A 21,625-nucleotide genomic window follows, 5' to 3' on the forward strand; every position below is an offset into this window, starting at 1 on the left:
GGAGAATGGAGATGGACAAAAAAGTACCTCATGTAATCAGTGAGCCAGTTAACTTATTAAATTTTGAGCTTAATTTTTATAATATGCTAATAATAAAAAAAAGTGCTCTTTATGAAATAAACAATAAATGATGCTATTTTTTAAATAATAGTTAAAAAAGGATCAAGGGGAGGGATCCCATTATGGTACCTCATAACAATGATTACACAATGTTAAAAAGGTACGTAAATATTATCAAATAATATATTTTTTCATCAAATAATATATTGTTTCATGATTACACAATGATTATTTTATTTTTGGACCTTGGGAGCTCGGTTTGAGACGATTTTTCGTGGGTTTTCAAAAGATTCATCAGGGTAAGTGATTCTAACTCAGATTTGGTTAACATACATGAATATATCATTGTTTTCATCATATAATAAGTATTTTGAGATGGAAATTTGGGGAAAATTATAGAAATTTCATAAAACGAATTTTTGGGATTTGAACACTGATTCGGAGTCGGATTTGAGTGAAATTAGTATGGTTGAACTTGTAATTGAATGGGTTATCGGATTTTATAACTTTTGTCGGGTTACGAGACATAGGATCCACGACCGAATTTTTAGCTAAATCTCGAATTTTTATGAAAAATTAGCATTTTCTTATGGAATTAATTCCAATGAATTTTATTGACTGAAACGAATTAATTGTGACTAAATTTGAAGCATTCAGAGGCCGATTTGTGAGGCAAGGGCATAGCAGAGTAAATAATTTCACACTCTAAAGTAAGTAACAGTTTTAAATCTGGTCCTGAGGGTATGAAACCCCGGATTTTTATGTCATGTGATTATTTTGGAGGTGGCGCACATGCTAGGTAACGAGTGTGTGGGTGTGCACCGAGAGGATTGTGACTTGGTCCATCCCGTAGAAACTGTAAAGTTGAATGAGTTGTTAATAGCTATGTGCTCTCTATGTGTTATGGAAATTTGACTATAAATCATGTTAGAAACCAAGTTTAGGCTACATGTTGGTACTGTTGGGAACCACAGAGGTCGTGTACATGTTGAACTATCTACTTAATTGTTGTTTTGTACTCAGCCATAGTTTACTTATTTATTTTATCTCAGTCTCTATTGTTTATTATTGATGTATCATATCATTATTGTTTGGGCTGATTTTATGATTGTGGAGAGCCCGGGAGACTGGAGAGCTTTATGACTGAGTAAGTCCGAGGGCCTGATTGTGAGATATTATACTATGGCACGTGAGTTGTCCATACAGCACATGAGTTGGCCTTGCGGATCCTTATATTATAATATAGCACGTGAGTAGGCCGTGCGAATCCTTATATTATACTATAAAACGTGAGTTGGTCGTGCAACACCTGAGTTAGTTTGCAAAGTCAAAAATGACAAACAATCACGAAGCCCTTCGGTTTTAACCACTGCCCACGTATTTTCGCACATGCAGAACCTGGGCTCGCACCTGCGGGTGTGTTTGTGCGGAAAAAGTACGCATCTGCGCAATTCACTTGCTCCCGTCTGCCTTCGCACCTGCGACGAAAGGGCCGCACCTGCACGTGCGCGCCTACGGAAATCCCTTCCGCTTCTGCGTAACTTCCGCACTTGCGAACAGTCTTGCGCATTTGCGGGCATCGCAGATGCGGCATTTTCCCATGCACCTGCGACCCCTGACCAATCCACCCAACTCCGCTTATGCGCCAATGTTCTCGCACCTGCGGGCAGCCTTGCACAGGCGCGATTACAGCAGAACCAACAAAAGTACTAGATTTTTCCTAAGTCCAAATTCATTTCGTTAAGCATCTGAAACACACCCGAGGCCCTCGGGACCTCAACCAAACATACCAACCAATCCTAAAACACCATACAAACTTAGTCGTGCCTTCAAACCACATCGAACAATACCAAAATCATGACTTAAGTACGGATTCAAGCCTAAGAATTTAAAATTTTTCAAATTTTACAAACGACGCCGAACCACATCAAGTCTAGTCCGAATGACCTCAAATTTTATACGCAGGTCACAAATGACATTACGAACCTACATCCACTTTCAGAATTCCATTCCGAGCTCGATATCAATATTTCCACTACCGGCCGAAATCGCCGAAAAACTAACTTTTGCCAGTTCAAGCCTAAATCTACTACAGGCCTCCAAAACATATTCTGGACACGCTCCTAACCCAAAATCACTCGATGGAGTTAATGAAATCGAAGAAATTCCATTCCAGATTTGTTTTCACACAGTTCCGACTACGGTCCAAATTCTAAGGCTTAAACTCACAACTAGGGACTAAGTGTCCTAATACTCTCTAAATTCCATAACCAATCACTCCGGCAAGTCCAAAAAGTAGAAACCAATATGGGGAAAGCAGATATTAGAGGATTGGGGGATCTTATTCTCAAAATGACCGGCCGGGTGGTTACATCCTCCCCCTGTTAAAACAATCATTCATCCTTGAACGAGTATAAAGACATACCTGAAACTGTGAAAAGATGAGGGTACTGACTGCGCATATCCTGCTCGGTCTCCCAAGTCGCCTCCTCGACCGGCTGACCTCTCCACTGGACCTTTACTGAAGCAATATTCTTTGACCTAAGCTTTCTGACCTGCCTGTCCAAAATGGCTACTGGCTCCTCAACATAAGATAGATCTTTGTCCAACTGGACTGAGCTGAAATCCAATACATGAGTCGGATCACCGTGATACTTTCGGAGCATAGACACGTGAAATACCGGGTGAACTCCTGCTAGACTAGGAGGTAAGTCAAGCTCATAAGCAACCTCCCCAACTCGCCGCAATGTCTCAAAAGGACCAATGAACCTCGGGCTCAGCTTTCCCTTCTTCCCAAACCTCATGACGCCCTTCATAGGCGATACCTGAAGCAAGACCCGCTCACCAACCATAAATGCCAAATCATAAACCTTACGGTCTACATAACTCTTCTTCCTGGACTGGGCTGTACGAAGTCTCTCCTGAATTACCTTCACCTTATCCAGGGCATCCTGGACCAAATATGTACCCAATAATCGGGCCTCGCCCGGCTCAAACTATCCCACTGGGGACCGGCACCGCTTACCATACAAAGCCTCATACGGTGCCATATAAATGTTGGACTGGTAACTGTTGTTGTAGGCAAACTCTGCAAGTGTCAAGTATTGGTCCCATAACCCTCCGAACTCCATCACACATGTACGAAGAATATCCTCAAGAATCTGAATCATGCGCTCGGACTGCCCGTCCGTCTGAGGGTGAAAGGATGTGCTCAGCTCCACCCTAGTACCCAACTCCTGCTGTACGGCTCTCCAAAATCATGATGTGAACTGTGTACCACTATTTGAAATGATGGATACAGGAATACCATGAAGGCGGACAATCTCTCTGATATAAATCTCAGCCAACCTCTCAGAAGAATAAGTGGTCAACACTGGAATAAAATGAGCTGACTTGGTCAGCCGATCCACGATTACCCAAATAGCATTGAACTTTCTCAAAGTCCGTGGAAGACCAACTACAAAGTCTATGGTGATCCGCTCCCACTTCCACTCTGGGATCTCTAACCTCTGAAGTTATCCACCCAGCCTCTGGTGCTCATATTTCACATGCTCACAGTTGAGATACTTGGCCACAAACCCAACTATATCCTTTTTCATCCTCCTCCACCAGTAGTGTTGTCTCAAATCCTGGTACATCTTTGCGGTACCGGGATGAATGGAGTACCGCGAGCTGTGGGCTTCCTCGAGAATCAACTCCCGAAGCCCGTCTACATTGGGCACACAGATCCGGCCCTACATCCTCATCACATCGTCATCACCAATAGTCACATCTCTGGCATCACCTCACCGAACCCTGTCCTGAAGAACTAGAAGATGAGGATCATCATACGGGTGCTCCATGATATGGTCATAAGGAGAAGACCGAGCAACCACACAATCTAATACTCGGCTATGCTCTGAAATATCCAATCTCACGAACTGACTGGCTAAGGCCTGAACATCCAAGGCCAGGGGCCTCTCAGCTACCGGAAGATATGCCAAACTCCCCAAACTCTCTGCCCGGCGACTCAAGGCGTCGGCCACTACATTAGCCTTCCCCGGGTGGTATAATATAGTGGTATCATAGTCTTTAAGTAGCTCCAACCACCTCCGCTGACGCAAATTAAGGTCCTTCTGCCTGAACAAGTGCTGCAAACTCCGGTGATCAGTGTAAATCTCACATGGAACACCATACAAATAATGATGCCAGATCTTCAGAGGGTGAACAATAGCTGCTAACTCGAGATCATGAACCGGATAATTCTTCTCATGCACCTTCAACTGTCTAGACGCCTAGGCAATCACCCTACCATCCTACATCAATACCGCTCCAAGGCCAATCCTCGAGGCATCATAATAGACAGTGTATGACCCCGAACCTGTAGGCAATACTAATATTGGGGCTGTAGTCAAAGTTGTCTTGAGCTTCTAAAATCTCTCCTCACACTCCTCGGTCCACCTGAACGGAGCACCCTTCTGGGTCAATCTGGTCATAGGTGCCGCAATAGATGAAAATCCCTCTACAAAGCGACAGTAATACCCCGCCAAACCAAGGAAACCGCGGATCTCCGTAGCTGATGACGGTCTAGGCCAACTCTAAACTGCCTCCACCTTCTTCGGATCTACCTTGATCCCATCACAAAACACTATGTGGCCCAAGAATGCCACTAAATCAAGCCAGAATTCACACTTAGAAAATTTTGCATACAATTTCTTCTCCCTCAAAGTCTGTAGCACGGTCCTCAGGTGCTGCTCATGATCTTCCCGAGACCGGAAATATACCAGGATGTCGTCAATAAACACAATGACAAAGAAATCAAGATAAGGCCGGAACACACTGTGCATCAAATGCATAAAGGCCGCTGGGGCATTTGTCAGCCCAAATGACATGACAAGAAACTCATAGTGACCATATCTAGTCCTGAAAGCAGTCTTCAGGATATCCGACTCCCGAATCTTTAATTGATGATAACTTGAACGTAAGTCAATCTTTGAAAACACTCTGGAACCTTGTAACTGATCAAATAAGTCATCAATACGAGGCAATGGATATATGTTCTTCACTGTAACCTTGTTCAACTGTCGATAATCAATACACATATGCATAGAACCATCCTTCTTCTTCACAAATAAGACCGGAGCACCCCAATGTGATACACTGGGCCTGATGAAACCCTTATCAAGCAACTCCTGTAACTGCTCCTTCAACTCCTTCGACTCAGGAGGAGTCATACGGTAGGGAGGAAGAGAAATGGGCTGAGTGCCCGGCAACAAATCAATGCCAAAATCAATATCTCTGTCGGGTGGCATGCCCGGAAGATCAGCTGGAAACACATCTGGAAAGTCCCTCACTACTGGAACTGACTCGACTGTAGGGGTATCAATACTGACATCTCTCACATAGGCCAAATACGTATCACACCCCTTCTCAACCATTCGATGAGCCTTTAGAAATAAAATGACCCTATGGGAAGTATACTCTAAGGTACCTCTCCACTCTAATCTCGGCAAGCCTGGCATAGCCAGTGTCACGGTCTTAGAGTGACTATCAAGAATAGCATAATGAGGCGACAACCAGTCCATGCCCAAGATAATATCAAAATCTACCATACTGAGTAATAACAAATCAGCTCTGGTCTCAAAACCACTAAGAGCAATCAAACACGACCGATATACGCGGTCCACAATGAGAGAATCTCCCACGGGAGTAGATACATAAATAGGGGAACTCAAAGAATCCCGAGATATCCCCAAATATGGAGCAAAATAAGAAGACACATATGAATACATAGAGCCTGGGTCAAATAATACTGATGCATCCCTATGACAGACAGGGACGATACCTGTGATGACTAAATCTGAAGCGACGACCTCTAAACGGGCTGGAAGGGCATAGTACCTGGCCTAGCCTCCCGCTCTAGGGCGTCCTTGACCTCCCCGACCTCCACCTCGAGCTGGCTGAGGAGGTGGGGTGGCAGCTGGTGCTGGACTGGCCGGTGATAGCACATCAAGTAGGAGGCATACTGGATACTGGCGGTGCATAATAGGGCTCATAAGGTCTAGGAGGAGCTGGAACACCACTGGCTGCTGGAAGAGCTGAATGAATAGGCGAACTCACAAAACCCTTACCATAGAGTGTTGCTGGTGCACGAGCTCCTGAATAATGACCATTCTCTCGAGACCTCTTGGCCTCCCTCTCCTCTCTGTCCTGGGCAAACATGCCTTCCACTCTCCTAGCAATGCTCATTGCCTGTTGATAAGTGATGTCCATCTCCAACTCCCTTGCAATGCTGGTCCGAATACTGGGGTGAAGTCCCTCAATAAAGCGACGAACCCTCTCTCTGACTGTATCGACAGAGCCGGTGTAAGGCGAGCTAACTCACTGAAATGGACTACATATTCCGACACAGTCATAGCACCCTGACGTAGCCGCTCAAACTCTGCGCGCCAAGCATCCTTGAGGCTCTGAGGAACATACTCACGCAAGAACATCTCTAAAAGCTGAGTCCAAGTGAGCGAGGTTGCCTTGTCTGGATTACTCAGCTCATAGGCACGCCACCACTGATATGCCGCTCCCCTCAGCTAGAAATTGGTGAAAGAAACCCTACTCGTCTCCACAATGCCTATAGTGCGGAGAATACGATGACACTCCTCAAGAAAACCCAGAGCATCATCTGAAGCTAGTCCGCTGAAAGAAGGTGGGTGGTACTTCTTGTACCTCTCAAGTCTGAGTTGCTCTGCCTCAAACGCAACTACCCTGGTCTCATGCTGAACCGGATCCATTAGGGGCATTGGAATATACTCTGGGGCCTAATCAACCTGGACCCTCTGCTCAGGAATGTGGGCTGCGGGAGTCTGTGCCCCTCCCCCGTCCTGAGATGTAGCGGGAGCTATCGGAAATAGTTCAGCATGAGCCAGAGTGCTGAACATGCTCAAGAACTAAGCTAAAGTCTCCTGGAGGGCTGGAGTAGCAATAGGGATCTCCGGTGCTAGCCCTCAAGCTGGAGCTGCTGGGGGCTCCTCTGACACAGCTCTCGCATGTGCTCGGGCTGCACCGCGTGGTCGTCCTCTACCCCGACCCCAGCCTCTGGCGGCTCTGGCAGGGGGCTCGGGTGCCTGATCATCGGTCCTCCCAGTACGGGTCCACACCATCTGTGAGAAAGAATAGAATAGAATCTTAGAATTTTTGGTGTCAATAACTCGCACGACAAGGAAATCAAAGAAATATGATTGTTCTTAACAGTTACATAGCCTCCCAAAGATAAGTATGGACGTCTCTGCACCGATCCGCGATACTCTAATAAACCGGTTTATGACTCGCTACTCCTATGAACCTAGGGCTCTGATACCAACTTGTCACGACCCAAATTAACCCTCCGTAAGGTGTGGTGATGGCACCTCATCTTTACGACTAGGTAAGCCTAATATTATGAAAAATGTAAAGAAAACACAACATCTTAAACATAAACATCATATTGTGAATAGCCAAAAGTAGTACCACTCGGCATATACAAAATAATTTCCCAAGAACCGGAATATCACTAAGTCACAAGCTACTATAATCTATGTAACTCTATACAAAAGTCTGAAGATAATAAAGAAAGTCTCTAGGTGAGGGAGTATAAGTGGACTCCGAAGATTTGCGAACGCAAGCAGAAGTACCTTGAAGTCTCCTAGAATCAGCAGTACGCACTAACCCCAAGGCTGATAGCTCGTACCTGGATCTGCACACGAAAACATGTGCAGGAAAGGGCATGATTACATCACAATGGTACCCAGTAAGTGCCAAGCCTAACCTCGGTCGAGTAGTGACGAGGTCAGGTCAAGGCCCTACCGGAGTAAATATAATAAATTAAACAGTAAAAGATATAAGTAAAATATACGGTAACACAGTTAAAGAAATTCTCGAAAATTTAACAGTTAAGGGAGTCCTCGGCTCAGAACAAAGTAAACACAATGGGGAATCTCCCAGGATACCATCCCGTAGTTCCGAATGAATATACAGTACAGGGGGATCTCCCGGAATACGTCCGTAGTCCTAAAGTAAATATGCAGTGCTGGGGGATCTCCCGAAATATATCTGTAGTCCCAAAGTAAATATGCAGTGCTTGGGGGATATCCCGGAATACGTTTGTAGCCCCAAAGTAAATATGCAATGCAAGATAAAATGACAAGTATTGCCTCGAATTATATAGTTTACACTAATCATAGATAAGGAAAATAGGGATTTAACTAACCATGGCGCACATAATGTCAAATAGGCAGTTAAAACACGTAAGCATGCTTTTCTAGTCTAAACTAAATAATTAAACATATTAGTGCAATTTAATAAGAGAAAAAATTTATGATTTAAAAAGGATAAACGGAATTTTTACAATAACAGCCCGTGTACGTACTCGTCACCTCACGTACACGGCACCCACACACCAAATAATATCAAAATATCCTAAGGGGAAAGTCCCCAACACAAGGTTAGGTAAATCACTTACCTCGAACCACTCAAATCAACTCGATATCATGTTCTTGCCACGAGTATCCGACTCCAAATGGCCCGAATCTATTCAAATGGATTGCATAATGTAAATATAACTACAAGTAACTAATTTAACTAATTAATTCGAAGCTAAAGCGTGAAATTAGGAAAAACGCCCAAAAAGTCTCCCCCGGGCCCACATCTCGGAATCGGATAAAAATTACAAATTTTGAATACCCATTCACTCACGAGTCTAACCATATCAAATTGACTAAAATCCGACACCAAATGGTCCTCCAAATTCACAAATCAAACTTTCAAATCCCTAGCCTCCAACTTCCAATTTTTACCTTAAATACACACTAACTAGGTGAGAAAATACATGGCAAGGCAAGATTATTGATAAAAAATAAGCACAAGGGAATTACCTCAAGAAATGCCTCGAAAATGCTCTAAACAATCTCCCTAAACCAAGTTTGCAAAGTCAAAAATGACAAAAAACCGCGAAGCCCTTCGGTTTTAACCACTGCCCAGGTATTTCCGCAGCTGCGGAACCTGGGTTCGCACCTGCGGGTGTGTTTGTGCGAAAAAAGTGTGCATCTGTGCAATTCACTTGCCCCTCCCTCTACCTTCGCACCTGCGACGAAAGGTTACGCACCTGCGGAAATCCCTTCCGCTTCTGCGTAACTTGCGCACTTGCGAACAGTCTTGCGCATTTGCGGGCATCACAGATGCGGCCTTTTCCCACGCACCTGCGACCCTTACCAATCCACCCAACTCCGCTTCTGCGCCAATGTTCTCACATATGCGGGCTCGCACCTGCGGGCAGCCTTGCGCAGGTGCGATTACAACAGAACCAGCAAAAATACCAGAATTTTCCCAAGTCCAAATTCATTCCGTTAAGCATCCGAAACACACCCGAGATTCCCGGGACCTCAACCAAACATACCAACCAATCCTAAAATACCATACGAACTTAGTCGAGCCTTCAAACCACATCGAACAACACATAAATCATGAATTAAGCACGGATTCAAGCCTAAGAATTTAAAATTTTCCAAATTCTACAAACGACGCCGAGCCACATCAAATCTAGTCCGAATGACCTCAAATATTACACACAGGTCACAAATGACATTACGAACTTACAACCACTTTCGGAATTCCATTCCGAGCTCGATATCAAAATTTCCACTATCGGCCGAAATTGCCGAAAAATTAATTTTTGCCAATTCAAGCCTTAATCTACTACATGCCTCCAAAACATATTTCGGACGCGCTTCTAACCCCAAAATCACTCAACGGAGTCGACGGAATTCTATTCCGGATCCTTGTTCACACGGTTCTGACTATGGTCCAAATTCTAAGGCTTAAACTCACAACTAGGGACTAAGTGTCCCAAAACTCTTTGAATTCCATAACCAATCACTCCGGCAAGTCCCAAAAGCAGAAACAAATATGGGGAAAGCAGATATTAGGGGATTGGGGCTCTAGTTCTCAAAACGACTGGTCGAGTCGTTACAGAAGTATAGCAGGGAAACAAGCCTAAGGGGCAAATCCCAAATTAAAAGCTACGACCAAATTAACACGGTTCAGAGACGTCTGAATTACTTTATAAAATAGGCCTTCAAATATTCTCATAAACCGGTTAAAAAGGCAACCTTCGGTTGAATTACTAAGGGTCTCGATAATATCGACCCTCGAAAAACCCTAAGGGGTAGCTAATTGTTCGAACCCGGACAATTTTGTGCTAAAGCATAACAAAGCAAAGGACTTCGATAACACCAATCCTAGAAAAACCTAATGGGTACAAATTTATCTCGTGCTAAGGCATGACAAATTTTTATGATTAATTTTTCAAGCCGAAAAAGGGGAAAAGCCATTCTTTTGAGGCCATATCGGCCTAATTCAAGAGCCTAAGGACCATTTTATTTTTCGAGTTCGAAAAATGGTCCTTACTCAACTAAAACCTAAGGGTCATTCTACTTTGAGTTCGAGCAAGTACTCACTCGATTTTAAAGACTACATTGATCCGATTTCGGTCTGATTGCCAAAAGTCCCAAATTTGTGAGCAAAATCTCCATAAGGTATGAAGGCATGAATGAAATAGAATTTTTATGAGGCAGGAAATAAAATAAAGACAAGTCAAAGAGAAAAAATATCTTTTATCTATACGAAAAAATTTACAAGGAACGATCAGGGTCCCGCACAAAAAATCAAAAAACAAAAGCCTAAGATTCCTAATTTTCCTCAGGGGCAGTTTCTTCTCCATCGAGGTCCTCCCCATTCTCGGACCCGCTCTTGCTTCCATCATCATCATCATCGGAAGAGGCCAGCGCTCTAGCATCAGCTTCATGCTCTTTAGCCTTTATTATCTCATCGGTAAGATCGAAACCTCGAGCATGGATTTTCTCAAGGGTTTCCCTCCGAGATTGGCATTTGGCAAGTTCAACAATCCAATGTGCTCGAGTTTGAGCGGTTTTGGCCGCCTCTCTTGCTTGGACTTGAGCGGCTTCAACATCGTCCCGGTAGACGGTCACGATCGCCTCTGCCTCGGCCTTTGCCTTTTCGGCTTCAGATTTGGCCTTTGAAAGTTCGGAAGCCAATCGAGCCTCGAGCTCCTTTATTTTCTTCGTCAGACATGAGCTCTTCTCCTTCATGCATCGAAGCTGACTTTCGAACGATGACAATTGGGCTCGAGCAACCTCTTTTTCAGTAGCAAAGCGGTCCATACTTTCTTTCTACCCCAAGGTCTCCGCCTTCATCATGTCGACCTCCTCGCGGAATTGCTCGATCCTCTCGACCTTTTGCTGCAATTGTGAGATTGAAATATTAGCCACCGTTCCCGAATCAAGCCCATGAGCTTTTAAGATTTTCATTACCTGCTCAATCAGGTCGGTCTGAACTTAGTGAGCCTTGGCCAACTCGGCTCGTAGGTCCTTGATCTCCTATTATTTTTGCCCACTAAGGAGTTTAAGGCATTTATCTCCTCCGTGAGCCCTCGGAGGTTGGCCTCACATCGACTCAGCTCTGCTCGGGACTTTGAAAACGCCTCCTGATGGAGCGCCAAAGACTATACGGAAAAAGAAAAGAAGTTAGACAGGAAGAGAACAAATAAACTAAGTATGATATCGACAAAGGGAGTTGAGACTCACCCGATTCAAGGCTTGTTGAGTTTCATCGAAGAGACTCGATGCTTCATTTAGGTCGGTAGCATCCTCGATCCTGATAAAGTAACCGCAGAAGGGGCCCTCCCCTCCATGGTCCCCCATCTACTTTGGGAGTCCTCATAGCTTGGGCCTCCCGAATTGATTCCTCGAAAAATGCAGGGAGAATGGGCGAGTCTCCAATATCTATTGCCCTAAGTGAGCCACTTGGGGTGTTCTCCTCGCTGTGAAAGGCCTCGGAGCCGGCCCCTTTAGACATTGCCCGAGTCCATTTCCAAGACCCCCTCGGCTCGAGGCGTAATCTCCTCAACCACCACCGACTCAACGACCTTTGGGGCCTCAATGATTCTCTTCACTCGGGCCACCAATTCCGAGCCATCGTCTTCATCTTCTTCTTCTTCCTCCCTTAGCCGTTGAATCACATTCGCAGGCAGGGAAACAATGTCTTTCTTCGGCTTACGAACTAGATTATTCTTAGGCTTTGGATCCTTGGAGGTTGAGGTCCTTTTCCTTTTTTTATCCTTCACCGGCTTCGAAACCGGGGTCGAAATCTCTTTCTCATCAGACGGGGGCCTCATTACCGCATCCTTGCCCAAGCCTGTACACGAGAAAATTGAATAAGTAGAAGAAGGGCATCTTAATCAAATCATCAAATACACAAAAAAGTGGGCTTACCATGAGTCTTGGCCTCCCATCGGCCTTTTGCTAAATCGCGACATGAGCGCTCGGCGTATGTAGAGGTCGAGGCCAGGTTCTGAACCTAGCTCTTGAGGTTGGGAATCGCACGGGGCATCCAAGCGACCGCTACATCATGGAAAAAGACATCAATGAGAAAATACAAAGGAACAAATAATACATGGAAGCTAACATTGAGACGGTACTTACGATTCATGTTCCATTTCTCAGGAAATGGCATCTTCTCGGCTGGGATTAGGTCAGAAGTCCTCACTCGAACGAACCGGCCCATCCAGCCTCGATCCTTGTCCTCGTCTATGATCGAGAACAACACTTTAGTAGCCCGACATTGGAGTTTTATTAACCCGCCTCGATAGAGGTGGGGGCTATACAATCTGATAAGGTGATTGAGGGTGAAAGAGAGCCCCTCGACTTTGCTCACGAAGAATCGGAGCAGAATAACAATTCGCCAAAAAGAAGGATGGATTTGGCCTAGGGTTTATTAGATATTGACGGCAAAAATCAACAATGGCGGGGTCAAGGGGGCCCAGCGTAAAAGGGTAAGTGTAAACACTTAGAAACCCTTCCACATGGATGATGATGTCTTCTTCGGGGGTCGGGATCACCACCTCTTTGCCCTTCCAGTTGCAGTCTTTCTTTACCTGCTTAAGGTATCTCTCAATTATCGAACATATATACCTCGACATTGGCTTGCATCGACCAGGAATCGACGAGGATTTATCGGTCTTGAAATCAGAGTTTAACGCGCACCCCCAGGAATGCATTCCTCAAGACGGGGTTCCACCGGCGTTTTTCCGCCGGCCGGTTGAGAAGATGAAGTAGTTTCTTTTTGTGGTACCGTTTTCGACGTTTTTGCCATTTTTGTGCAAGTTTGAAGAAGAGGAAGATAATATGACCTGACGTTTGAGAAAGAATTAACAGCAAAACCTGAAGATTTGTAAAAGGGAAGAACTTAGGAGATGTTAACGTTTTGGAGATTAGAAGGAATTGAAAGTAAAGTTTGAATCAATGAGGAAGGGGTCTATTTATTGGATTCACGACGACGGTTCAAAGGCACTTGTGGCCGACCAACAACTGACACTCATTAATGACTTGGGGAACTGTACCGACGGGACGTTTTGGTCACTCCCGTCGCTTACGTCAAGAGGATGACGTCATGACAGGTTGAGGTAGAAAATCAAAGGCTCAATTTGTTTCTTGTCATTTCACTCCAAAAAACGAAGGGACTATCAATATACGGTTAAAATCGGGGACCACCCAATTTTACTATTTGACCGAGACCAGGAGGTCGCATCGAAGGATGGCCTCGTAACGGAATAAGCTAAACCATGAGGATAAGGTACCGATTTCAGAATCGAGGTACCGGTCGAGATCGAGGCTAGTAGCGATCGAAGCCAAATGAGACAGACATCGAGCAGGATCGAAGATAGCACAATAACAGAAAGACGAGATATCCGTGACTGGTCGAGGATCGTGGCGTAAATCTCGGAACGGATCAAATCAGAAACGGTTAATTAGCTAATCATGGAATTTCCTTCTGTAATTAGAATTATACCATAAATGGAATTCCTCTACTATTTAAGGGGGGTTCTAATCATCTGTAAGACACATTGTTCACAGCTATAAAAGTAATATAATTCTCTTTCTCGTTTATACTATTGTTCATTAGCTTGTTATATTTTAATTGTTCTTGCATCAACCAATTCGAGGGTATCCAAACTCAAGGGCTGAGTTCTATTTTAACACTGATTTCCTTTACTTTATAGTTCATTTCTGTTATTAATCTTCATATTTATCAATTGGTATTAAGTGAAATCACGTATCCTTAGAACCACATTATAAGTTTAATTGTTATCCGGTAAACATCAACCTTTAATTATTCAAAATTAGCACCACAGCTATCCATGCTTTAATTTTTCCCTGCTAAGTAACTTACAACTTTTGATCATTCTTTGGGGTGAGAGGACCTTTTCGTAATCTGGTCTTCCGGCTTAATTCTTACAAATTACTCACTTGATCACTTCATGTAAAAAAAAAGAAAGAAGAGAAGATAGAGCATGTCTAAGTGTGAAGTTCGACGTACTAAATTTTTCAATACGGTTCGAAGGGATCCTCGCTTTTATCTTTGTAAGAAAATTTAAAACAAGGAAAAGGCGACTAATTAACCAACCAACAAAACTATTCTTTACTAATCTGGCTAGTATTGAATTTGGTAAAATGAGTTAGTGTGAATCCATTTTTTTCGATCTATTCATTTACGGTACTATCTTTCAGACACCTACTTGAATGAATATATTCCATGAAAAAATAAAACGTCTTGCAAAAGTCTTTGCTTAGGATTACCAATGATTTCTTATTCTTTTTTGATTAGTTATAGTTAAGTGAGAAAAGTCTACGTGCAAACACATGTTGTGCATACGCCGATTTGGTGAACTCCGAGTGCCAATCAATTTATTCCACAGAAAAGTGGATTTCAATAATTCATGTACAAGAATAAGAAACTTTTGATGAACTACTGTGGATAGTCATAAGCCTCACTATTCGAAAACACTGATCTTTTGCATAACTAAAGAGTTTCTTATGACTCTACCATTATTACATAATTTTTTATGGGTGTACGGAAAAAACCGATAAATCGTATCAAACCAGTAATTCGAGTTAAACCAAAGAAAAATTCGATTGTGGTTTGGTATTGAAAAAAAAACCCGACCATAATTGGTTTGGTTTGGTTTGGTTTTAACTAAAAAAAAGTCAAACCTAAACTAAATCAATCTGATAATACATTTATATTATTTTTAAAAATATTTTATACATAAAATATTTATTGTAATGTGATTTATAAATATTTTTTAAATATTTTTACAATTTTATCTTTTAACATATTATTTTAAATTTGGACTTAACATTCTTGAATGGTATATAAATTTTATAGCACATAAATGTAGTAACTCAAACAAAGTTCAAATCAATACTAATTCTAACAAAAGAAATTCAATTCAACACTAGGAGTCAAGGACTAACAATAGTGTTGGATATCTATTTTTTAGTTTTACATTAGTTTATAATAAAAATACATAACTTAGTTTTTTTTTTATTGCTTAGTTATGCAATTAATACTCCTAGCACGTATTAACTATACTTATTTTAGAATGACCTATATAGTATTTTTAGATTATATTAGTTTTTATTATAGCTTATTAATTAACAGTATTTGTTTTATGCAATTTTATTATCTTTATTGTATATTTTAGTATATTGTTATGACTTATATCATATTATTTGTTATTTTCTTGGAAAATAAATTATATAGTTATATTTTACTAGGATTAAAGAAATATTTGAAGCACAAGTTAAATATTTTGTGCTATGAAGATTTTACCGGGGGAAAAAAATCCAAAAATTCGGGAAAACCCGAAAAATCCGAGAAAAATCGAGATTGAAAAATCCGACTTTGTTGGTTTGGTTTATAGATTTAAAAACCCGACACCATTGGTTTGGTATGGTAATTGAAAAATCCGAACAAACTCGAACTATGTACACCCCTAATTTTTAAAAAAAAGGAGTTGAAATTATTTTATAATATTAATTTGTGATACGGTCTTTATCATAATATAATATGATGAATTTAAACACAATTATAACAAACTGGAAATATTACTAACTTCCAACATTTTCGTCAATCCATGTGAATCCGTTACTTTTTGCATAAAACAATTAAAACCTATTACATTGGTATATTAGCGTAATGGAAATCGAATCACACTTGATTGTGTGAAAAGCTCCCACCTATCCTATTAGACGATATGCCTGTCCCATATCGATTTATACATATTTTTAAAATAGTATAAATAATGTTAAAACATATAACTAATGAGTAACAATTCTTCTAAATAACATATATTCAGATTGATTCTAAACTTAGAAAAATGACTTTTCTTCCTTGCCTCTTTTTTTATTTATCATTTTTTACTGTTTAGTTTTTCTTATGTTGATATATGCAATTGATTGCTAAATTTTCTTCTAAAAGAAAATCTTCCATAATATGGCATGTGCAAATGCAGGGTATTGCATTAAAATAAAGTCCATGTGTTTAAATAGGTGTGTGAAACATAACATATATTATGAAATCATACGTTTTCAGGTACGTACAAATGCAGAGTATTGCATTAAAATAAAGTCCATGTGTTTTTTTACTTTCCCTTTTATTTTGGTATTATATTTGTCTCACACAACAGCCAGCTGCTACAGAAGTACAGCTCACTCTTTTTCTAAGCCAGCTGCTACTTATAGTTATGGCTATTACCTCTATATTTCCAGATCAAACATCTACACCCCTATTTTATGAGGACCCTATGCAAAAATGTTGCGTAAAATAGCTTATTTCAATACATTATACAAGGGGTTTAAGTGTTTGATATTGAAATATAGGGATATTTGTGTAGAATATTTGTCGTATAGGGGATTTTAATTCGTGTTTGATTACATATATCTGCAAGTCAGTGACATTATAATATCGTTTAGAACAATTTTGTACTTTTGATATTATTCTAACTACTAGTAGAATATATTTTTCGTATAGCAAACTATTTTAGTGTGGGAAATCAGCCCTTAAAGCTAATCCTAGCCATTATAACTAGTTGCATATTACGCATGGGATCGGATTGGGAATAAAAGATGAGGGGATGCCAACAATTTATTTTCTACTACTATTTTCTTTTAAATTTTGTTTTATTAGTACACCATAACATGTTTTTCATCACGAAATTATATTATCAATATTTGGTTATATATCTTAAATAATTTCTCTTGTCTTAACCATATAAGCTTTGGCCGATGTATTAACATAATTGTCAACCTTTAATTATTCAAAATTAGTACCACAGGTTCTTTGCTAAGGTGAGATGGCTGAAAGTTTGAAACTGATCCTTTTGAAACGCTTAATATGATTTTCCTTGCTTGTATGCTATTTAGGTATCATTTATTTGGATTAAAATTAAGATGTATTAATTTAAATACACATCTAAAAATTAATATGTGTATTAAAAATAAAACGTCTGAATCTGAATACATATTTGGATATTAAGATGTTGTATTAAGATCTCAACATTGAATAATTAAGATTGGTTGTTTTATCTACAACTGAATGTGTAAAACTTGTCTTTATTTAAAAATTAATAACTATAAACCTGAATGTGTAAATGTTTTCTTTATTTAAAAATTAATAAGTATAAATTCAAATTAAATAGTACTAATGGTGGTTCGTGGTGATGATGGCTAACAGTGATGGTTGTGGGTGTCGACTAGGTAGTAGTTGGTGTTGGTTCCTAATGATGATTGTGAGTAAGATCGTGGATGATATAGTAGTTAACGATGGTAGTTGATGGTGGTGGTGACTGATAACATCGATGGATAATATATAGTGGTGGTTGATAGTGGAGATTGGTGATTTTTGTGATAATGGTTGTTGGGAGTGATAGTTGTAAATGATTGCTAGTGGTAGTGACAACTGATATTCATACTTGGCAGTGGTGGTGGTTGTGGTCGAGGATGGTGGGTAGTGAGTGGTGATAGTCTATAACGATGGGAGATAGCGATATATAGGAGTGATGATGGTGATTAGTGGTGAAAGTGTAGGAGTATAGTGAAATATCAGTTTTACATAAATTCTTAAATATATAACATCTTAATGATATTAAGACTATGTTACAGATTTTGATCATTAAGATCTATTCAGACTCGTTAAGTGGTTGTACAATTGAAAAAATAAACAAACTTAATGATTAATATTTGAATAATTAAGATTAAGATTTAAGAAACAAACGCATATAATAACTGAAATCTCAATGATTAAGATTCAGACTTTCATTAAGTATAAATAAATGAGGCCTAAATGTGAAGTTCAACGTCCTAAATTTTTCAATATGGTTCGAAGGAATCCTCGTCTTTTTTTTTTTTTTTTTTTCTTTTTGTAAGAAAATTTAAAACAAGGAAAAGGCCACCAATTAACCAACCAACAAAATTATTCTTTACTAATCCGGCAAATATTGAACTTGGTAAAATGAATCCACTTTTTCCAATCTTTTCATTTACCGTATACTATTTTTCGGACCCCTACGTGAATGAATATTATTTATGGAAAAATAAAACGTCTTCCAAAAGTCTTTGCTTGTGATTACCAATAATTTCTTATTCTTTTTTAATTAGTCGTTATAGTTATGCGAGAAAAGTCTATGTGCAAATACATGTCATATGTCATGCATATGCCCATTTGGTGAACACCGAGTGCCAATCAATTTAGTTTAACAATATCAGTGTGTACATTTTTTTTATATTCGAATTAATTTGTGTGCATCTCAATTATTTTACTTTTGTTATATTATGTACAGATTATTTTTTAACTTTTTTTTAAAAGAGTGGATTCATATTTGTTTGATACATCATATTTCGAGAGTATTTCAATTTTAGGAAATAAGAGATTGCATCATTGTTCCAAATGGAAGGATAATGATTGTCTTAAATTAAAGAAAATTTGTTTTATCTTTTGCATCAGAATATTCATTAGTCAAATATTGCTTAAATTCAAAAAGCATTCAAATAACAGAATGTCCAAGAACCAAAAAAAGAAAGAAAGGATTCATTAGAATCTTTTTCCATTCATCCTTTATGGGTAAAACATGAGTTCTTTTAACATTTAATACTTCTAATTCTTATTGGGTACAAGAATGTCAAAATCAGTGACAGTCCACTCAGCCACTTGATTAGCGTCTCTATAAATTTCAGTTCCCAAGTCAATTGAACTCCACTTCCTCTTTGCTGGTGCAGTTCCTGGATCCTGCAAGTTAACATTTTGCATCATTAATCTGTACTAATAGTATAAAAAAATTTTACTACGTTTTTGAAGGCTAGGGAAAGAGAACATATTGATCCAAACCTGGTAAAAATATAGGGATTGGGACAGCCTCCCAACATCAAGCTCCCATGTTTTTGGATCTCCAATCCAACCTTGTCCTTTGGTAGTAGGATAACCATATTCACCCCAAACAGGATGTGGTAAAATCTGCAAAATCTCCTGAGGTTGAGGATTACTATAAGGGTCACATGGAACACTAGGCTGCTCAACATGCTCCCCATTCCCTGGTGCACAATACAAATGGTAAGCCTCATAAGGATAACGAGTAGTCTCGCTTCGATGAACTCTTGTTCCATTTGGATATGTGTGATATGGAGGGCACAATTTTGGGCTATCTGATTTGCACCAGGATGGTGTTGCTGGATTCAAGATCATCTCACTATATCTTGTGACATCTGTAGTCACATCCCCATTACATGGCTCTCCATTGTTTTTCCAACAACTTCCCATGTCCATTAGATAAAATTGGCTATTTGGACCTCCACCATTGATCACATTCAATGTGAATCTTACCTTAAAATTTGGTGATTCTGGTATCTGCATAAAAATTTAACATTTCAAAAGGGCAGTCATAAAAATGTACAAAATCACGAAAAAAAGTTTATATTTTTACTCACAATTTTTGACATGCCCCTAGTTTGATAATGGTATCCACCAGAAAAACCAGATGTGGCATCTGATCTAAGGTAAAGCATCAACCAAGGATACTTTGTTGAGGTTCTTAAAACATGGTGAAAAATCCAGCTTCCTTGTCCTAGTTCTTTCTGCCATGTTACAGAATAGTAAGAAATGTTCTCATTTACACTTGTTTGGCTCAAACCAGAATCCAAATCCCATGATCCATAAAAACTTCCTTTAAGTGTAGTCTCATTAGGCCCTTGTAAATATGTGTAATTGTGGTAAATCAATGGCTGATTCATACATCCTTTACCAAAACATGGAAATTGGCTAGGAGGACCAAATGGACCTACTTTGTGACCGTTTTTCGGGCATTTAGCAGCATATGTATCCATGTTACCACTCTTAAGCATGATCATCCAAAATTGCCATGGATTTGGCTTGTCATCAACTTGACATTTTGATCCCAAATAAAGTTCTTTTTCTGCTGCATAAAGGTCTGGATTAAAAAGTGCCTTTTTATCTAATCCATCAAAAGATTTTCCTATCCCAAGCAAGTTGTCCTCTTCAGTAACTCTGTGTACCAATGAGGGTGGAACTCTGGTACAGGCAGAACAATTTCCACCTATAGAAACAAAAAACATTTAACATTTCAAACATAAACCAAGAAAATAAGATTACAGGCAGTCCGGTGCACTAAGCTCCCGCTATGCACGGGGTCCGGAGAAGGGCCGGACCACAAGGGTCTACTGTACGCATGCCTTATCTGGCATTTCTGTGTTTCCACGGTTTGAATCCGTGACCTCCTGGTCACGTGGCACCAATTTTACCAGTTACGCCAAGGCTCCCTTCAAGAAAATAGAATCACAAAAAGAAGAAAAGAAGGAAATAAAAGAAGTTCAACTCACCCTGTTGCTGAGAATCAAGAACATCAGAGCATTCTGCAGCTCTTGGGCTTCCCATTTTGGGCGCTTCTTCTCCAACTTCATTGCATTGGTTCCATGCCTCTATTGCCACCCTTAGCGAGTCTGATCTCATCCCTGGATCCCCAACAGCTGAAATGTACTCACTTCCATTTGGATTCAAGGAGAAAACACCAGAAACAAACACTTTGAATAGCAAAAGAGAAAGCAAACTGAACCAAGACAATGACATTTCTTGTTGAGCCATGTCTATGTTTTTGGCCTAGAATGTACACTAGCTTATATACTTAATGTGAAGGACTTGATATAGATATTTATTTATAATGTGCAATCTGTTGCAGATACTAACATCCTCAGATTTTTGAGATTTTGACCAAGTATATATCACTCCCTTTACAGTTTTTTTAAGTATTTGAAAGTTGACTGTTTTATTAATTTTTGTCCTTTTTAAAAAAATTCCTCTTTATGGTAGTACAGGTGTAGAAAGAAAATAATGTATTGCAGCTGGTTGGCGGTTGACACTTGCTCCATTTTCCTATAATAGGTTAGGTTCAAACTTGATCTTGAAATCACTATTCGAAAGGTTCTTTTAACCAAAATGTCCAGAGTATAATTTTAACAACATCAACTAACAAACTAGATGTCGATTGCACTGTCAATTCATGTTCCTTTGAAATGTTATGCTGAAATTAAAATTCATATATCCAACTCAAAAGCAATAAATGAAAGTGAACTATGTTCCCTATGTCACATGTAACATGGAATCTTGTCCTCTGGAATAAAGAAACATAGACTTA

The 21,625-nt window shown here is 40.1% G+C and overlaps 1 protein-coding gene across 1 annotated transcript; it reads right to left on the reverse strand.

Annotated features, from left to right (window-relative positions):
* Positions 1–19,017: 19,017 nt before the first annotated feature.
* LOC107791135 (uncharacterized) lies at positions 19,018–21,142 on the reverse strand. Its single transcript, XM_016613145.2, has 4 exons — positions 20,814–21,142; positions 19,905–20,530; positions 19,309–19,824; positions 19,018–19,209 (listed from the first exon to the last, which is right to left on the reverse strand). Exons 1-4 carry the CDS (start codon positions 21,073–21,075, stop codon positions 19,078–19,080), a joined length of 1,536 nt encoding a protein of 511 aa, XP_016468631.1. The 5' UTR covers positions 21,076–21,142; the 3' UTR covers positions 19,018–19,077.
* Positions 21,143–21,625: the final 483 nt, after the last annotated feature.

Source organism: Nicotiana tabacum, chromosome 17 (genome assembly GCF_000715075.1).
Source record: "Nicotiana tabacum cultivar K326 chromosome 17, ASM71507v2, whole genome shotgun sequence".
NCBI lineage: Eukaryota > Viridiplantae > Streptophyta > Magnoliopsida > Solanales > Solanaceae > Nicotiana > Nicotiana tabacum.